Source organism: Castor canadensis, chromosome 5 (assembly GCF_047511655.1).
Source record: "Castor canadensis chromosome 5, mCasCan1.hap1v2, whole genome shotgun sequence".
NCBI lineage: Eukaryota > Metazoa > Chordata > Mammalia > Rodentia > Castoridae > Castor > Castor canadensis.
Window position 1 is genome coordinate 5,693,957 of NC_133390.1, and position 18,492 is coordinate 5,712,448.

The following is an 18,492-nucleotide window of genomic DNA, read 5'->3' on the forward strand; positions in this document are numbered from 1 at the left end:
AAGTTACTTTAAATCCTAGAAGTGGAAATGGACGAAAGGGTCTGCAAAACAAACCCGCAGAAGTACTGCACCCCGTCCAGAAATTGAGTGTCACTAAATCTTTTGTACTAGTTGGTAATCTTTTAACTGTTTATTAGGATAACATGGGGTGCACACTACATTCCCTTGTGTTTCTTCTTTAGAACATTTATCACAGACTTACTAACCTTACTGAACCAATAACTAAATTGGAAGGGTTTTAATCTTTCTGAGTACAAGTTGAATTTGATTATGTCAGCTGAAAGAAAACTTAGGGGTTTATATGGCATTAGAGTGCAAAAACATTGTTAAGGTTGTGTGAAATATATTTTGTCTTTCATTCCACTCTGCTGTGTTGATTTTTCAAGTAACATTTAAATGGCTAGAAAATGGTCTTTTTTGCTTTGGCCTATTGTAGCTGAAATGACCAGAGCTGGCCAGTGGATATAACTTCATCAGGTGCCTTGCAGTTGTCACCAAATACTCTAGTTTTCCTTTGTTTAGGATTCATAGTGCAGTTGTTTTTGTGTGTTGGAATGCAGCAAAGCACTGTAGAAAGAACCTTCCACCTCTTGTTCTTAACTGATACCCCTCAGCTTCTGCTGTGGGTACCAGGGAAAAAGAAAGCAAAAACTCCTTACATTGCAACAGAACAATTTAAGTCTGTGTCTTATCCTGGTATTTGGGAACGTACATACATAAATACAGATGTACATACATAATACAGACATACATACATTCGTTAAAGCAAGGGAGAAAACGGCAGTGTGGAAAAAATTCAGAATGCACTAGATTAGTAAATGTTAATCCTACTTGTAGCCCAAATTGTGAACTAATGGAAAGGATTGAAGAGTAAAGAATGCAACGCTTGGGCCATGTTGTCTTTTCTTACATTTTTAAGAAACTTTTGCTCTTAAAGTACAAAGGTTGCCTAAGGATAATGGAGAAGTCTCAAAATTAAGAGATTTATACCAGTCTTTTGCATTAAGGGCCAAGTTGGTTTCCAGTATTAAATTAGTAGAAAAATATCAAGTCTTAATTGGCGTCTCCACAAGGATTGCTTTCCTGGATCTGATGGCAGAGGAAGGGGAGTCACAGTCTCTGGTAGCATGTAGGATGAGTAGGTCGAGTGTCTTTCTCAGCTGTGGCAAGACTGACAGCCTCACTGAATTTAATTACCAGTGCTCTGTAGACTTCCTTGGTGTACTTTAATTTTTAAGTCAATTTTAAGGTAAGTTTTATCATTTATTAAAAACTTTAAATAGGAATTTGGATTTCCAAAGGAGAAGCACAATCAGTTACAGCCCTTGCCCCTTGGTTGCACAAGGAAAATGTTTCAGAGATGACCCATGTTGTCAGTGGTTAAAAGTTGGAGGAATCTTAATTTTGAAAATATGACCCAGTGCTTGGACCACACCAACTCACTCACCCACTGTAGGTTCTAACAGTCTCTCTCTAGGACCCAGTCTATCAGAAAAATAAATCTTTGATTTTTCACCTCCCACATGAAATTTAATTTTTACTTTTTTTGCAGTGCTGGAGATCTAGCCCAGGGCCTCTTGCATGCCAGGCAAACAAGATTTTTAACATTCTAAAGTAACTCATTTATTTAGGAACCAACTTAAATCAATTACCAAAATACTAAAGTAAATGGAGCTGTCATTTTAGCAACAACCAAAAACCATTCTTTAATCTCCTCTGAAATAAATGGGTGTGTGGAATGTAGTCACCTCTTTGTCCTAAGTGGCTCCCTAGTCTGTGCGCATTGGTGTGGTGTTCTCACAGACAAGACACAGCCTGGCCTGCAAGTTACAGGTTCGAGCCGGGGAGCTGCAGTGAGTTAGGGGCCATGCTTGACAGGATTTGTCAGGAATTGTCTGTGACTGCTGCTTTTCACTAGTGAAATATTTACTTCTGATTCTTTCTCCTGCCTACAAGTTAGTAATGCTGAGATATTTCTTTTAAAAAGTAAATACAGCAAATAAGTATAAACTCATACTTTATAGCGTTTTCGTTAGGTTTTTGTAAAATAATTACAAGAGTCATCACAGATCTTTTGAGAGCCATAAGAATGACTAGAGAACTGTGTTGTGAAGAGCAAGATTAGCCATTGTTCCTCCTCCTTCCCCTAAAAACATCCAAGGTTTTAAACTTACTTGCCATTCAATAAGTTTAACTTTTAACTGGTGACTGAACTGGTGAAGAATTATTCACATTTAGTGATTTTTCTGAGTGTCTTGACCTGATGTCACACTTTAGAAGGTGGCAATGTTAACCCCTCCCCACAAAACTCAAAATTGTTTTTGAAAACCCACCCATTAAAGAGAAACATCGTTCTGCAGCATTCTCTAGAGGCTGCCTTTGACACCCCCTTCCCACTTAGGTCATGTCGGGTAAGTTCCTAAAAGCAGCTACACGTCTGGGTCTAATTATTCTTCAGCTCTTTACTCTAAGCCTCTGTCTGGCACATAACCTAGCTCAGAAAAATTTGAATAACAAATGACTTAATAATTCCAGTTAAATAAGGTGTTTCAGTAGTTGGAAAAAAATCTAGGCTATATAGTTTCTGCCAGTTACCAGCTTAATTTTTTGAAAGAGGGACATGCCAGTGTTGGACTTGGAGCTGGAGCTGATGCTGTTTTCAGTCATGACAGTGTTTCTTCTTGTTCAGGGTCTAGGAAGATTATTCAGGAGTTGGTATTAAATATTTCAAGGTAGTCTGAAGGTGGATTAGAAATGGCACCAAAAATGTAAAACATATGTGGTTGCAATTTAAATAAAACCCTGGATTTTCACAGTGTTTTTAGGTTAGTGGCTTTGTAATGCAAGTCTGCTACTATGTTAAAAGTGACAGTTATCCTCATAGACCTCAGATAAAGAAATGCAAGGCTGTGTCAACATTATCATTTCTGTTTTTAAGTAGTTCACATGAAGCAAACAAAAGTTGCCATTTAGGGGCCAGGTGGTGAATGTTGAGGAATGTAAGTAGTAAAATCTTGTGTGACAAGGTTTTTGCATTTACATGAACTTTCACTCATTTTTCAGAGTCTGTTCGTAGAGACAGAGAACCCAATACAAAAATGAGAGCATGTATCCATAATCAGAAGGACGCAGTGCAGATGCCTAGTGAAACTCTGAATGCCAAAATGGTGCCTGGGAGAGTTGCCCGCAGATGTGCCACTGTCGCTGCCAGTAAAATAAAGATAATGAGTAACCTAAAAGAAACAATTTCAGGACCAGAGAATGTCTGGATTAGGAGGAGTAGCAGAAAACTGCCCCATCGCAATGCTTCTGCTGCCGCTAAGAAAAAGTTACTGAGTGTTTATAAAGAGGATGATGCAACCATAAATTCTGAAAGTGAGAAGGAGCTAGAAGATTTTAATAGCAAAATGCTTTATTTTAGGCGGTTCAAACCGAGGAAAGGAAAAGCACAGTAGAGACAAGAAGGTAGAGGTGGTATCTGAAGACAATCAGGCCTCCAGCAAACTGCAGCTATGTTCTGCTCCCAGTCCCAAGTCTGCCCCTTTCTGGAGCTTTGGAGGGAATTTCTAAGAGCTAGACTCTGGGGTCACAGAGGGAGGAATGCTTCCAGGCAGCCCCTGGACAGACAAGCAGTGCAGGGAGCTCTGAGGAGCAAGTGGATTACGAGCGTGTTAGGTAGAGGCAAGAAGAAGACAGGGCCTGCCCTAGGACTGCTGTTTTTTCATGGAAACAAAGCTCTTGAAATCTCTTGATTCTTTAAAGAAAATGGGAATATGCAGGAAAGCCTTTTAAGGACTAAAACAAATTTAGACTCTTAACCTGGTACTAATTTTAAGGGTTTTCCATTAGAGTATAAAAATTCAGACCACCATGACTATAATGTCAGTATTGAAATTAAAGGGGAAAAATTAGGGACATTTCGAAAGCCAAGTGCCAGTGAGCCTGTTTGACTTTTGAATAAAGCAAGATTTTAAACTAGCTCTAGTTGCTATGATTCATATGCCCAAAGGTCAAAAACAAAAAGAATGGGGGAATTCAGCGTTGGCGATGTTACTGAGCTCCGAAGCAGTGTTGGAAAGAGGCAGACAAAACTCATTCATGTCTTTGTTTTTAACATTGGCATTCATACTGAATGATGACCACTTGGTGTGACTGATTCAGGGAATATATATTTTTCTATGAAAGCTATGAATGTGACTACTATGCTTGTTTCATGTAGCAGTAAAAATTAAGAGGCAGGCTTAGTTTTAATCAGAAAGTATAACAAGATGAAAAGTCTTATTTTTAGATGATAAAGTGAAATTCTCTTATGTTTCTCTACAGCACCTTAAAAATTAGAACTCAAACCAAGCAAATTTATTGCAAGCTCATCACAACAAACTTAACGGCAGCATGTCTAGCCTATTTCATTGTGGCCTTTACTAGGCTTAGAAAATCTGGTCATAGTATACAAATAATTCTACTTTAAACGGGTTTAATTTGTTGTTAACAGATACTTGTTGAAATTAAGATCACCTGATGTGATCTGTGAATGTACCATCAAATCTTTTTGACAGTGAGATGTTACTGGAAAAATGTCTCAAGCAAGCTGTATTCCCATTTAAAAGTATGTGATTTAATACATGATTTGCATGTGTAAATCTGAAAAAGTAAAAGTCTAGAAACCTAGGTGTTTCTTCTTCATTAAGACTAATGCTTATTTTTTGGTTATGCAGATGGACCAATGTGTCTAGATTACTTGAGAAATTTGTGGTTGCATGTCTGTTTTAAGAAAACCTGTTTTTTAATTTTTTTTTTTTTTCAGTATAAGGCAGAATACTCTGACCTACAGTTGTGTCCTTTGCTCTTTTTGTAGTATAATTTGCAATACTGGTACAGGTGAGAAAGGGGAAGAATTTGTAATAAAACTATCATTTTTAGGTGCTTGGGGTTTGATTTTTGAGCTTTAACAAAATGCTAAAATTATTTCCAGTCCCAAATTTCACAGAAACTTATGAGGCATATTATATCCTCAAGAAATACCATAAAATGAAAATATTTAACTCTCAGTGAAGACTTATGCGAGGGTTTTGACAGTCTCAGTGCGATGAATTTACAATTGGCAGTAGGGTTAATTTCTGTCAATCTGAGAGCGTATCAGTCTTTCATAATGGAATCCTTTTTCTGGGTTACTATTCAATTTGAACATATTTTTGCCTTTTTAAAAGTTGTAACTGCATGAAATGAGCATTTGTTTAAAACTTAACATTCTTATAAAACTGTTCTCTCTGAAATGTATGCAGAATTTAAATCACAGCCAACAAATGTATAACTATTACTATTATCTACAATAATTTTAGATTTCCAGGAGAGATTTCTTCATAATGTACCTGAGAAGTCAAATTAAATATTTTACTGGTAAAATAACAGATTACTTAACAAAAAGAGGCAAAGGGATGCACTCGTTCTATTAGACAAATTAACCCAGGCGCTGTCAGGTTGTAAAACACCGTATTGGTGATTTTGTGTATTCTCACTATCAAGTCCTGAAGCTTCCTTTGGCTTTCTGGCTATCAATTTGGTCTTAATTTACTCTTAAATGTTAAAGCTTTTAAAGAACTGTTTCTTCAACAGATGTGTAAAATTGCGAAATACATATATTTTTGGTAAACAATTTTGATCGTCACACTTTGTAAAACAAGGTATTTCTAGCAATGTTGATCTTTCTGATTTTCTCCAAAGGACCCCTCTGATCTAAAAGAAGTACTTCCCTTTATGACTATTTGCTGAAAAGGTTCTGTAATGCAGGCAGCGCCATTCATTTCAGTATAAGTAACCTACCATACGGTTGTTCCCATTGCGCCAGTGGATAATTTCGCTTCAGTTAAGACAGCTGTCCCCTTTTGATTGGAACAGTGCTTTGTGAACTTTTGTCTCAGAGCACACACTAAAAAGAGACAACTCTAAATCATAAACTTGGCTTATTAATGAAAGGCTATTTAAAATGAAAACATTTTGTATTACAAGTGGCCACGTTTTTAAGAAGACATAAAAAAAGCCTTTTGCATCAGCTTGCCAGGTATCAGTTTTGAGCTGTCAAGAGTAAAGGTGGGTTTTTTTTGGTGGGACTGGGGGTTTAACTCAGGGCTGTGTACTGCTTGAGACACACCTCCAGTCCATTTTGCTTTGGTTATTTTGGAGACGGGGGTCTCTTGAACTATTTGCCTGGGCTGGCCTGGAACCTTCATCCTCCCGATCTCAGCCTCCCAGGTAGCTGGCGTGAGCGCCCAGCGCGGGCTCCCGCCCAGTCTATGGTCTTCCGCACAAGTGTGGAGCAGGTACCTGGTGTTCCCAAGTTTAGCCTTGTCCTTACAAACGGCGAGGGAAGGTAAAGGACTGAAGGACGGAGAGGCCGGGAGTGCAGTACGGACTGGCGAGGGGGTGGCTGAGACCTGCGTTTCCTGGGGCCCTTTACCTACCGGACGGGAAGGTGTCCATCAGCCTCAGCGGCCCAGCCCGCATCTCCGGACCCCTCTAGCCCGCATACCTCCAGCGTGGTGGTGTCTTCCCGCGTGGCGGTGTCTTCCCGCGTGGCTCGGGCTGAGAACCAGAAGCACAGCGGCTCTGAATGCCGGGGCTTTGCCGGAGGCGCGTCGGGGGCGTGGTCGTGCGCGGGGGGCGGGGCACGCGGACGATTCGGGGCGTGGTCGGGCGCGAGGCGAGAGTGCAGAGACGACCGGGGCGTGGTCGTGCGCATGCGCCTTCCCGCCGACCCGCGGTAGTGCGGGGCGGGTGTCCGGGTGGCCATGGCGGCCACGTTCTTCGGAGAGGTGGTGAAGGCACCTTGCCGAGCCGGGACCGAGGACGAAGAGGAAGAGGAGGGAAGAAGGGACACGCCGGACGACCGGGAGGTCCGGCGGCAGCTGGCGCGGAAGAGGTCAGGCAGCGGGAAGCCTCCGCCCCGCGGTCGCGGTCGCGGTCCCGGGCGGCGCTCGGGCGGAGGCCGTTGCGGCTGGGAGTCCCGGGGGCGCACGCGGCTGTCCGCGGCCGCCCCGCGCGTCGGGTGGCGCTCTGTGAGCGGCAGGCGGATCTGTAACCCGAAACGTGCCCCGAACGGCCGCGAATCGCGAACCTCAGCGGGGAGGCGATTTCGCCCGGGTTCCCCTCCACCGAGCGCGCCTCTGACGGCCCTTCACTTCTGCGTGTTCCGGGGTGCGCCTCTCGACTCAGGCTTTTTTAAGGAACGTGGGCTGTTACCACTAATTTCCCAATGCCAGGCGTACCTGGTTTGTGCCGATCAGCCCCCCAAGGCCTCGGCGGGCACCCGCGGAGAGCTCTGGCTGGCAGGTGGCTTCCTGCTGCGGTCGATCAGCGCTTGGTCCCCGGCCTGCCCTGGAGGCCGCCCCGCATCGGTGAAGCCGAGCCCTGCCGAGCGCCTCAGGGACGCCCAGGGCGGCCGCGGCCAGGACGCAGCGTGAAGCCCCGGCAGCCCTTCCTCTGGGCGTCCCTGCCTGACCCTTTGGTTGGTGGCGATCGTAATTCCGTCCTTACAGAGCCCGAGCGCGCGGTGCCCATTCCTGGGGCGCCGGCCCCGTGGTAGGGTGCCCGTTGCTCGTGGACACTCACTGGGTCTAAGTTTTTCAGCCTCGTGTTTCTTGTGTTAGGGAGGTGCACCTTCTTCGAAGACAAACAAAAACATCCCTGAAAGTTTCTCTGCTAGAAAAACATCCTTGTTCCAAGTTTATAATCGCTATAGGAAGTAATGCAGTAGGTAAGTGAAAAATGCAGAAAAGTAGACGTTTTGTTGAAAGCACAAGATTTGAAGTGCCCATAGATTTCACGTGTGGGTTACTTAAGAAAAAGTCATGGTTGAGTAACCTCGTTTCTGAGTGCAGTGTATTTGTCTGTTCACTTCTCCCATCTTTTGACCCTTCCCCTCCCTCTTTTGGGGAGGGTGGTACTGGGGTTTGAACTCAGGGCCTTGCTTGCTAGGCAGGCGCTCTTGTCACTTGAGCCTCACTCCAGTCCCCATCTTTTAAAAGTAAACAATAACGTTTAAAGGAAATTATTTTCATCTTCAGGAAATTATAGTTCAAGGAACATTTCTGTTGTGTTAAGGTGTTCAGATTTGCTTAGGTGTTTTTGAGAAAATGAGAACTCTTAACAATAATTGCTTATTTATTTGTTTATTTATTTATTTATTTTGACGGCACTAGGAATTGAACCCAGGGCCTCACACATGCCAGGCAAGCTCTCTACCATTGAGCCATGCCTCCAGTGATTGCTGACATTTTTGAGCCCTTCAGTTCTGCCTTCTTTGTAGGTATCAATTCTCCAAAGATAGAACGGTGTCTGCGTACAAGTACACATGTGGACCTTTATAAGGAATTTGTAGGCTCTGAAGAAAGCATCTTGGAGCCCCATTTAAGATCCCCTGTCTTGTAAGGTACCCATAGTTCTTGCAGAATGTTAGTACATAATAACTTTTCACTCATTTTATGAAGTTCGACTGGCCTAAAATTTTTTGGCAGAGTTGAGGGATGGTCTTTTGAAGCCTGTCTTCCACCCCCTGGCTGTTAATACTGTCTTACTCAGGGTGTGGCTGGCCTCAGTTTCCTTCCCTGGAAAGTGGTAGGTTTAGATAGTCTCAAATGGCTCAGAATTTAGCTTGAAATTCTAGAGTAACTTGAGCTTGCTTTTTATGAATAAGAAATGTATTTTCAGAACCAAGCACTAACTTCTTTGAACTGTTTCCCACAGCGTTTTTGTCATCATTTGTTATGAACTCAGGAGTCTGGGAAGAAGTTGGTTGTACTAAGCTCTGGAATGAATGGTGCAGAACGACAGACACTGTGCACCTGTCCCCCACAGAGGCTTTCTGTGTGTTTTATCAACTCAAATCAGACCCCTCGGTATGTGGGAGTTTAGCTCCGTTCATAGAATGTTTACTGGTAGTATACCTCACTGTCTCTTATACCAAGGCTCTCAGTTGCTCTCTTTACGTGTTCTTTATTCTGATATCAATTTCCACTAATGGATTAACTCTTACATTTTAAAGAAAAATGAATAGGCCAGTAGCAGAGTCATGAAAATAAGTATTCTAAGTGTTTGTGTGAATCATCTTTGCTGCTATAACAGCAAGTTATAAAGAGAAAAGGTTTATTTTGGCCCACAGTTTCAGAGGTTCCAGCCCACGAATGAGCAGACCCATTGGTTTTAGACTGGAGTGCGTGGGATAGTGGGCAGGAAGCAACGTGGGGAGGAAGAAAAGACAAGTTCCTTCAAGGGCACCTCTCTAATGAGAGTGCTTGGCACTATTGGGGAGGGTGGATGAAAACTTAGAAACATATGAGCCTGTGGGGAACACTGCAGATCCAGACTGTAGCAGTGTTAAGTCAATCACTGTTCACGTGACACCTATAGGTGACACTTTGGAGCGTGTGTACAGTTTGACTTGGTAAAAATGTTGGTGTTTGACTTGCCAGGTTCTCCTTTGTCAGTGCAGCTGCTATGTGGCCGAAGATCAGCAACACCAGTGGCTGGAAAAGGTGAGAGGTAAAACCTGCGGAGGGCTGGACTGCAGGAGCTGCCGTTTCCAGTTGCTATTAGGCCTGAGCAGTCAAATGTTACTCAGGAAAAATTGGGATATTTTTCCTGTAAAAGTATTGCTTTGTTATAGAACATAGAAAATAAAATAATTTAACTTGGCTAATCTAATACAGTAATTTGGATTGAGGTAAGGGACATAGGTCACGGGAGGAGCACTAAAGTATGCTGTGCAGCGGCAAACCCACAGGGAGCAGGGGTGTGGAAAGGCGTCAGCAGCCACCCCCTTCAGCCTCAGAATAGCACTCATTTTCCTTAGCCTTAGGCATGAGTAGATTGACTCTTCGTTCTGCTGGGAAATCGTGTACTTAGGATGTCTCCAGTAAAACTATTTTTTGAGTGAAGAATTGAATTCAACTAGGAATTTCAGAGAAAAACCATGATTTTGGCAGTTGTGTTAGAGGTTGAGTATCCTTTATCTGAAATGGCCTGGGACCAGAGGTATCTTAAATTTCAGTTTTTTGGGGGATTTTGGAGTAATTGCACATACATAATGATGTATCTTGGGGATAGAACCTAAGTTTAAACACATCCACCTATGTTTCTAGCCTGAAGGTAACTTTATACAATATTTGAAATAATTTTGTGCATGAAACAAAATTTGATGGTATGAACTTTTCCACTTGTGGTAGACACTCAAAAAGTTGTGGATTTGGGAACATTTCAGACTGTGTTTGGGCTAAGGAACACTCCAGCTGCGTGTATGTTTCAGCGTTTGTTTTGATTGTTTAATAGACGCAGGGTGATTTGTTTTCATGGCGTCAGTAGCGCTTTCATACCCGTGCACTGTGTGTGCCGGTGATCGCTCAGGCGTTTGTCAGTTTTGCTCCCACTGTGTTGTAAATGGAGCATGTCCGAGGCCTTCCCTGCTTCCCAGCAACGCTGCAGCTAAGCCTCAGCTGTGTTGTAACTGGTATTAAAGGCAAATCTGCCACAAGTAAGAAATTCGGTGTATACCTATTTTAAACCAGTTGGCTTAGTTAGCAACATTTACTAAAAATTTGCATTTCATTAAATGAGGAGTTATTTGGAAAGACATGTAAACCATCTTATCCTTAGGTGATTTTATATTTAGAGTACATATATCTTTTTTTCTGGGGGAAAAGGTTAGAATGTTAGGAAATGACTATCTTAATTGTATTTTTCAATTAGGCTGGGTGATTGGTTATGTCAAAAGAACACTTGGCTGCTTTTGTCCTGTAGAGTAAATGAACACACTGACTAGAGTTGCAAGGATGCCTGGTCAGCACTGCTCCGTGGGTCACATCAGCCAGGTGGTCCTGACATCTGACCCTTCCAATTATGACAGGAAGTCTGGGAGCAGTATTATCTTTCTTAGTTTTTAGTTCAAATAATAGCCACTGCTTTGCTTTTTTTTTTCTGGCAGTGGGGTTTGAACTCAGGGCCTCACACTTGCTAGGCAGGTGCTCTACCTTTTGAGGCTGGCCTCGAACTGCGATCCTTCCATCTCCCATCTCCTGTGTAGCTGGGATTTGCAGGCATGTGCCACTATACCTGGCCCTCCCAAATTATGTTTGTTTAACTTGAAATGAATTTTGTGTCAGGTTTTTGGTCCTCATCCAAAGAAGAACATGCAGATAACTATTCTCACATGTCGACATGTCACCGACTATAAAACCTCAGAATCTACTGGCAGCCTTCCTTCTCCTTTCCTGAGAGCCCTAAAAACACAGAATTTCCAAGATCCTGCTTGCTGCTCACTGCTGGAACAGCCAAACATTGTCCACGATCTTCCTGCAGCAGGTGGGATTAGAGTGTGTGACACTGGCATTTTAGCTTGTAGCTTTACTGATGACTGTTAGTTTATTGTTAGAGATTTCTTTGAGGTAGGGGGTAATGGTCACTGATGCCAATATACTGCTGTGTTTGGGCTAAGGAACACTCCCGCCTGTAGTTACATGTACAAGAACTTGATTTGAGTTTCAGTTTTCTGGAGCAGCGATCTTATGTGAGCAGCTCTGCTCTCCTAACTGTCCTGCTTCAAGCTTGCTATTTCTTTTTGGTCTGCAGTAACTCAAAATGCAAGCCAGTATTAGATGTAAATTGTTTATATAAAAAAAGTTGGTCACATACATCTAAATTATCAAGATAGAAAGTTTTGTGTGTTGAAACTTGATGGTTGCTTTAGTATTTGTTTTTATGTTTCTGTTATGTCACTAATTATACATTGCTGTCATGTCAGAAATAGATTATCATTTATTTTCAGTAGTTTATCTTTTATAATTTGTATGTTAAATGCACTGTTTAAAAAGTTGAGGTTTTTTGTTTATTTGTTTTGTGTTTTTTTGAGGCAGGTCTTGCTATGTTGCTGGGGCTGGGCTGGGAATTTATGTAGGCTAGCCTGGCCTCAAGATCCTCTTGCCTCGGTTTCCGAGTGCTGGGATTATAGGTGTGTACCACTAGGTCTAGCATAAAAAGGTGTTTATTTGGTCTTTCATGTTAAGTTTAGTAGAATGAGAAGTGACTAAATAGTCACTTGCTATTTACATGTAATTCATTTTGTTTATTATAGTTAGTAAGATTTTAATCTTTCATCTAGTTAAAATTGCTCATGTTATTTAAAGGCGTCTAATTCAGAAATCCTTTAATAGGAAACTGAAGTGTCTTCTCGTTGCGTGTTTGTAGTTCTGAGTTACTGTCAGGTATGGAAAATCCCTGCAATTCTGTACTTGTGCTACACTGATATGATGAAACTGGACCTCATTACGGTGGAAGCTTTTAAGCCCATCCTGTCCTCCAGAAGCTTGAGGGGTTTGGTTAAGGTAAGGCATGAGCTCATTTGAACGGGTGACCAAGCTGTCCTAACAAACCTAACGCACGCAGATGTTTGGGGTGTGGTCAGCATTTTAGAGAGCCTTTCGTTCTTCTCAAGTCAGCTTCCCAGCCTGGCGGTTCCAATTTGACGGTCACCCTCTCCTTTAGATGGTACCCTACACGTGGCGACTGTTTGTTCTCTATATAGATTGACGCAGTGCAGACACGTCCACATGTCTGTGGGCAGATGTTGGTACTGCTTGAGAAGTCCCTCTGACTAATCTGGGTTTGGGCAAGGGAGGGCTGGCTGAGCTGTGTGACCACCTCCCCTTTTCCTGTGAGCGAGGCGGTGAAGGTGGCCTTTGCCGCTTGGGGCCGTCTTCTCTGCTCATCTTGTTTCTAGAGTGTGTGGGCTGAGTGCACAGTGCCTTTAACTGAAATCTTGACACCTTTTCTTCTCCTTCCAGAACCTTCCTCGAAGCACAGAGATACTGAAGAAATTGATGACAACAAATGAGACTCAGAGCAACATTTACACTTGACCCAAAGGCTGTGATGTGCTGTCTGCTGCCTGTGCATTCATTCCTTTAAGGGGGCAGGGGCACTGTTTTGTTTATTACTGGTGGCTGGGGGCTATATTTTCAGGGTGATAAAACAGAATAAACTTATACAATTAATTATAATCTTAATTCCTTCTTTATGGTGATACGGTTCATAACTGAAATAAGCCAGACATTTTTCATTTATCCACTAGGTGGGAGTATTTTCATTTGAATTTTAAAGGTAATATAGTTACATTTTTGAAAAACTACAGACTTCAACAGATTGTATTAGTATGACAAAGTATAGTTAGGTGCAGAAATTCTGCCTAATGTCTGAAGGCTGCTGATCCTTTTGTCTTTTTTGGTGGCACTGGGGTTTGAAGTCAGGACCTTGTCCTTTCCTAGTAAGTTCTCCACCACTTGAGCCATGTCTGAAGCCCTTTTTGCTTTTTACTTATTTTTCTGGATAGGGTCTCTCACTTTTTTGCCAAGTGAGGCCTTAGACCATGATCCTCCTGCCTAAGTTACCCATGTAGCTGGAATTTCAGATGTACCCCACCACACACAGCTTGTTCTCTGACATGGGGTCTTGCTAACTTTTTTCCCCCTGGGTGGCCCTCAAATCACTTTCCTTCCTATCTCAAGTAGCTGAGATTAAAGGCATGAGCCACCACATTTGGCTGGAAAGTTGATGATTCTTAATAGGTGGAAAGTTCCAAGATATTTTATGAGATCTATAGTTTTTTTAGTTTGTTTTGCAGATGAAAATTGACAAGGTAACAAAGTTATGTATTTGCTCAAAATGAAACAGAAAGTTGTGTGTCCTTTCCTCAGTCCTATCTGACTCCTTGTGAGGCAAGCTGGCGGAGTGTCACCACTCTTGTGCACTCAGGGTCATCCCTGGCTTTGACTTGAATCGTGAACTCCATGTAGCCACAGTGCCTCACAGATCACAGTCTAAGCTGCACATGTGACGAAGAATTTGTGTGACGAAGAATTTGAAATGATGAAGTTGAGAAACGCTTATTTCCTGTTTATTCCTACTTTCTAGTTACTGAATGATTAGATGACTGCATTTTCTAGATGGTTTGTTTACTGTGTAGTGGTGGTGGCTTAAGGACATCCTACATTTTCTAACTCCTTGATTAAACTTGGTTTCCTTTGTGTATCAAGGTTTGGAGGTCCTGTGTGTTGCATACACCCTGATGGGAGAAATTGGGGCATTTTCCTCATTGCAGAAATGCAATGTGTTTGCAGAGCCTGAGTTCAGGAGGAACTCAGAAGACCTGGGGCCTGGTCCCTGCTGGATCTGGGCCTTGTCCTGTGAAGTTAGTGTGGTGTCAGTTAGCCTTCCGTTACTGTGACAAATGCCTGAGATGATTGGCTCAAAAAGACATGACTTACCCTATTGCTTTCGGCCTGTGGCCAGATAGCACATCACGGCAGGAGCCCATGATGAGAAAAACTGCCCCTCTCCTGGCCAGAAGAAAAGAGGACAAGGAAGGACTGAGGAGGTCCCACAATCCACTTGACCTAAATGACTTCCTGCAAGGCTCTACCACTTCCCAATAGCAGCCCTCTGTGGACCAAGCCTTTAGGGCTGTGCCAGACCCAGCTGTAGCAGTGCTAAGTAGGAAGAGGGATCCAGGAAGAACGGAGCCTCTCATGCCCCAGGCCAGCTCTGACAGACCAGGAGGTTGGGGTGCCCCTGCCCCCCATCATGAACTGCAGATGACCTCCAGGTGACACTCCCTGAGGTTTATGAAGGTTCAATGAGCTAACGTGAGTGTGTTGCTCCCTCTACTCCCTTGGAGTTCAGTTTCTCATCTGATGAGTATTCTCTGTGCTTAGGTTGTGGGAGTAAATTACAGATGCTTCCGGAGGACCCTCCAGGACACAGACTGGCACTGCAAGGAAGGAGTGACGGTGTGGCTTTTCAAGCAGCCACAGCCTCTTCTTTCCCTTCATACCTGCCTCATCCCAGCCCAAGAACCATAGCTGTCAGCCATGGACAGTGGCTGAGAGACAAACAGCACGTCAGTCCTGCAGGCAGGTAGCTCTGGAGTTGTGGTCTTCCTTGATTTTGGTAAGGAAAGAATCCCAGCTGCCCTGGCTGTCCAGGAATCAACCTGTGATAGGAGGCAGGTAGGAGGCAGGGTCTAGAGACTTGTGGAGGCTGTGCCTGTTGGCAGCCTTGGTAGGAGAGTGTGGGGGGAGGGTTTAGAGCAGTGGACCCTGGGGGGAGCCAGGGCAATGCACACTTCCTTCTTGCTGGCCACATCAGGCTTGGCCTGGTTTCCCATTCAGGGGCCTGTGAAGAGAACAGGTAGGATAAAGGAAAGAAAGGCCACATTCAAAGTTCAGAGGAAGAGCAGTGCACTGAAAAATACTACTGTAAGAATGAAAGGAACTCTGGATTTTCCCATAGGTTATGAGCATGTGTGGGAAAAAGAAGCTAGCTGGAAGGAAGCTTTAAAAACTGCATCAAATAGAGGGGATTGGAAAGTAGAATTAGAGTCAGCCCTGGGTAGCAATGAAGAGCAGGCAAGTAGTGTAGCCACGTAATGCAGACTCATCTACGCCGTGTATGTCTAGTACAAGCCCAGATGTGCAGCACTAACTCGAGTTGGCGTCGTAAGGAGCAGGGGATGGAGTTACAAAGGTGACAGATGACACAGGCAGGAGAATGTGCAGTCCATGTACCAGGACAGAACCAATAAGAGACCAAAGGTATTAGGGGATTTGGCTCCTGTGACTGAAGAAGCCTGCAGGAGCAGGACTCCAGAGGCAAATAAGTCTGCAGGTCTATGCTGCAAGGCCATTTTTGCTGGCTATCAGCAGGGCCTTCAGAACCAAAGGGAGCCCATAACTCTTAAAATTACAGGTGTTCACACCCAAGATAAAACCAGATTCTACCTGGGCAAGAGATGTGCTTATGTGTAACAAAGGAAAAAGCACAGCAACTCCTGACGGCGAACCAAACAAAACCAGAGTAACCTGGGGAAAGATAACTTGTGCCATGGGAGCAAAGCTGTGAGACACAGAATTTGTGTGATGCTGTATCCTGAAGAATTTAATCAAAAGTAAATAAATAAATAAAAGGCATGATAATACCAAGAGAAGCCTTCAGGGATCTCCTGCATTCCAGACATAACTCTCCATTGTGGAGCAGAAGTCTGGTTTCCCTATGGTGGTCAGATCAGCTAGCACTGGAACTCCTTTCTCTGCCTGTTGACTCAGATGCGTGAGGAGCCCAAGTGGCCAGGAGGAAGCCCTGACTTCCAGCTCAGTGGAATCCTGTGTGCCCTGGTGGAAGCATCGCCTCTCTGGAGCTAAGACATTTAGGCCAGCAGACCATGAAGTCATGAGAACAGAAACCAAAAAATTTGCTAGTGAGTTTCTAGGGTGAATGGGGAGTGCTACCACTCCCATGTCCACCCCTTGATTCCTGGACCCCTGAGTCCTGGCTGGGGAGAAACAGCAGTGTACACAGTGTCCTGATCTAGAGCACACACAGCCTCCTGGAGAACCTTGCCTGGCCCTGTAAGGTGAGGAAGTACCACTGCTCTGGAGCTGTAAGTGCATCTTCAAAGGACCAGTCCCCCATTCTATCAGCCAGCTGCCTCAGGATGGTGGGCGGTGTGGCAGGACCAGTGAGTTCTGTGAGGCTGGGCTGACTGCCGCACTTCTCTGGCTGTGAAGTGAGTTTCTTCATCTTCCAATCATTCCAGCTACTGACTACGGCCTATGCCTCTGGCTGCAGCCTGAGTTGGAATGTGGCCATTTTTTCTGACCATGCACAGTGCCCAACTAGGTACGTCGCCTGAAGTTCTTTCCGCTGGAACAATTTCCCTTCATCACTGTCTTTCAGGGATGTCCCAGAAAGGGTACAGCTATAGCTGTCCACTTCAGTTGGTGCCTGTGTGTCACACAGAGCCGTCTGTAAACCAGGCCCTAGCCACCTCTTCCCCTGTCAACTCACAGGGGACTCCCTGTGAGGCATAGGTGAAGACAAAGAAGGCAGCAGTGCAGCAGGAGTAGGAACTTTGCAGTGGCATTTGAGCCACTTCTTCATATAACTACTTGTGCGGGTCACGTATCTCCCACTTCCATGGGATAATGAGTTACTGCTGAGCACCCCAACTCCACTGCTTTGTGAGTCAGATAGCACCCAGTTGCTGATGGGCAGCTCAGGTCACATGGTAAGCTGATGGTCCTGTGGTCAGTTTCCACTGAGGCTCAGTAGTAGGCCAAGAGCAGTCTCTAAAGGAGAGTGGTTTCCTGCAGATGGGGGCAGGACCTGGATCCAAACCCCACGTCCCTGCTGTATAGGGGTCTGTCAAGGCTCCACACACAACCTTGTCTGCCACCAACACATCAGATAGCATTGCATCTGCTGTCTCATGGTCCAGGTGGCCCAGCAGCCTGCACAGCAGCCTGGACCCATGGCAGAATCTTTATTTGGGGGCCCACTCAGAGCTAATAGGTTTTCAGGTCACTATGTAGGTGGGTGGCTGGAGTAAATGCACCCAACACAGGTAACTGAGTTTTCTGAAGAAGGGCCCAGTTCACAAACAATAATTAATGATAAAGGACAGAGATTCTTCCCCACTGAGAAAAGACTTGAGTCTGTAAGTGCAACCGTCGGTTGTGAGAATGGAAGACCTAAAGAACCAGATGACTTAATTGTAAAGCCAAGAAAATCCTTGCGTAAGTATCAAGCAGATAAAATGATAAGATGGTCAACTATCTTATCTGTTAGTGATGACTGCCTAATACCCTCACTGGAACTTGGAGGCTTAAAACAGCAGCTTTTCCCAAGTCTGTAGGTTGTATGGCAGCTGCTGCTGTACTGGCCCTGCCCCGTCAGCCTTGGCTTATGCATGGATACTTGCGTTGAGGTGAGTGGCAGGACTTGGCTGCTGAGGACGGCCTTGCTGGGGATAATGTCACTTTTGTCCCCCAGCAGGCGCTCCTGGGTGTATTCTCAGACCTGCCCAGACATTTCTTGCAGCAATTTAGAGGAAGCAGAGAAGAGACAGAAACATGCAAGCACTTTTTCAAGGCTCTGTCAAGTTTTCCACCATTCTAATCATCAAAGCAAGTCCATCCAGAGACAGGATAGGAGAAAGTCACAGAAAAGTGAGAGTAACACTTAGCTACACATTGGCGCCACTAAGACCATCAGTCTGCTGCAGTGAGTTCTTTGCTTGTAATTACCCACACCTTTCCCCTGCACAGAATATGCTCTTGCTCAATGCCTGACATTAGGCTTGAAGACCAGGCCTTGCTATCTACACCAGGCCCAGATGGTGACACTGAAACCTACAAATCAAAGGGACAAGTTACCTATCTGCTCTCTACATACTAGTACACAGGGGTGAGACAGGGACAGGTCATCTGTAGTGGACACTTCCATTTGAGAACGGGACGAATAGGACTCTCAGCAGTCGCTGGCAAAATTCCATTGAGCCAGTTTTGCCAGCCCCCATCCTCTGGGAGTGAGAAACAGCCCTCCATTGACTGGGCCCAGTTTCTGTTCTCAGTCAGTGACTGTCCAGTTTTGTTCTTGGCTCTTTTCCAGGATATC

General features: G+C 44.3%; 2 protein-coding genes across 4 annotated transcripts in view; both read left to right on the top strand.

Moving 5' to 3' along the window:
* Brwd1 (bromodomain and WD repeat domain containing 1) overlaps positions 1-5,653 on the top strand; it is a 102,385-nt gene extending 96,732 nt beyond the window's left edge. For both annotated transcript variants that reach the window (XM_074072634.1, XM_074072632.1), the window contains one exon: positions 3,064-5,653. In XM_074072634.1, coding sequence (XP_073928735.1) covers positions 3,064-3,455 — 392 coding nt within the window. In that variant the 3' untranslated portion in view covers positions 3,456-5,653. The remainder of the gene's footprint in view (positions 1-3,063) is intronic.
* A 1,074-nt stretch (positions 5,654-6,727) lies between these two features.
* Positions 6,728-13,037, top strand: Psmg1 (proteasome assembly chaperone 1). 2 transcript variants are annotated; one of them, XM_020186489.2, is made up of 7 exons: positions 6,728-6,916; positions 7,644-7,750; positions 8,740-8,891; positions 9,465-9,527; positions 11,151-11,349; positions 12,232-12,368; positions 12,828-13,037. In XM_020186489.2, exons 1-7 carry the CDS (start codon positions 6,786-6,788, stop codon positions 12,900-12,902), a joined length of 864 nt encoding a protein of 287 aa, XP_020042078.1. In that variant the 5' UTR covers positions 6,728-6,785; the 3' UTR covers positions 12,903-13,037. The 2 variants fall into 2 exon arrangements, with proteins under 2 accessions (XP_020042078.1, XP_020042079.1); XM_020186490.2 differs by lacking the exon at positions 7,644-7,750 and having other exon boundaries at positions 6,774-6,916.
* The last annotated feature ends 5,455 nt before the right edge of the window (positions 13,038-18,492 follow it).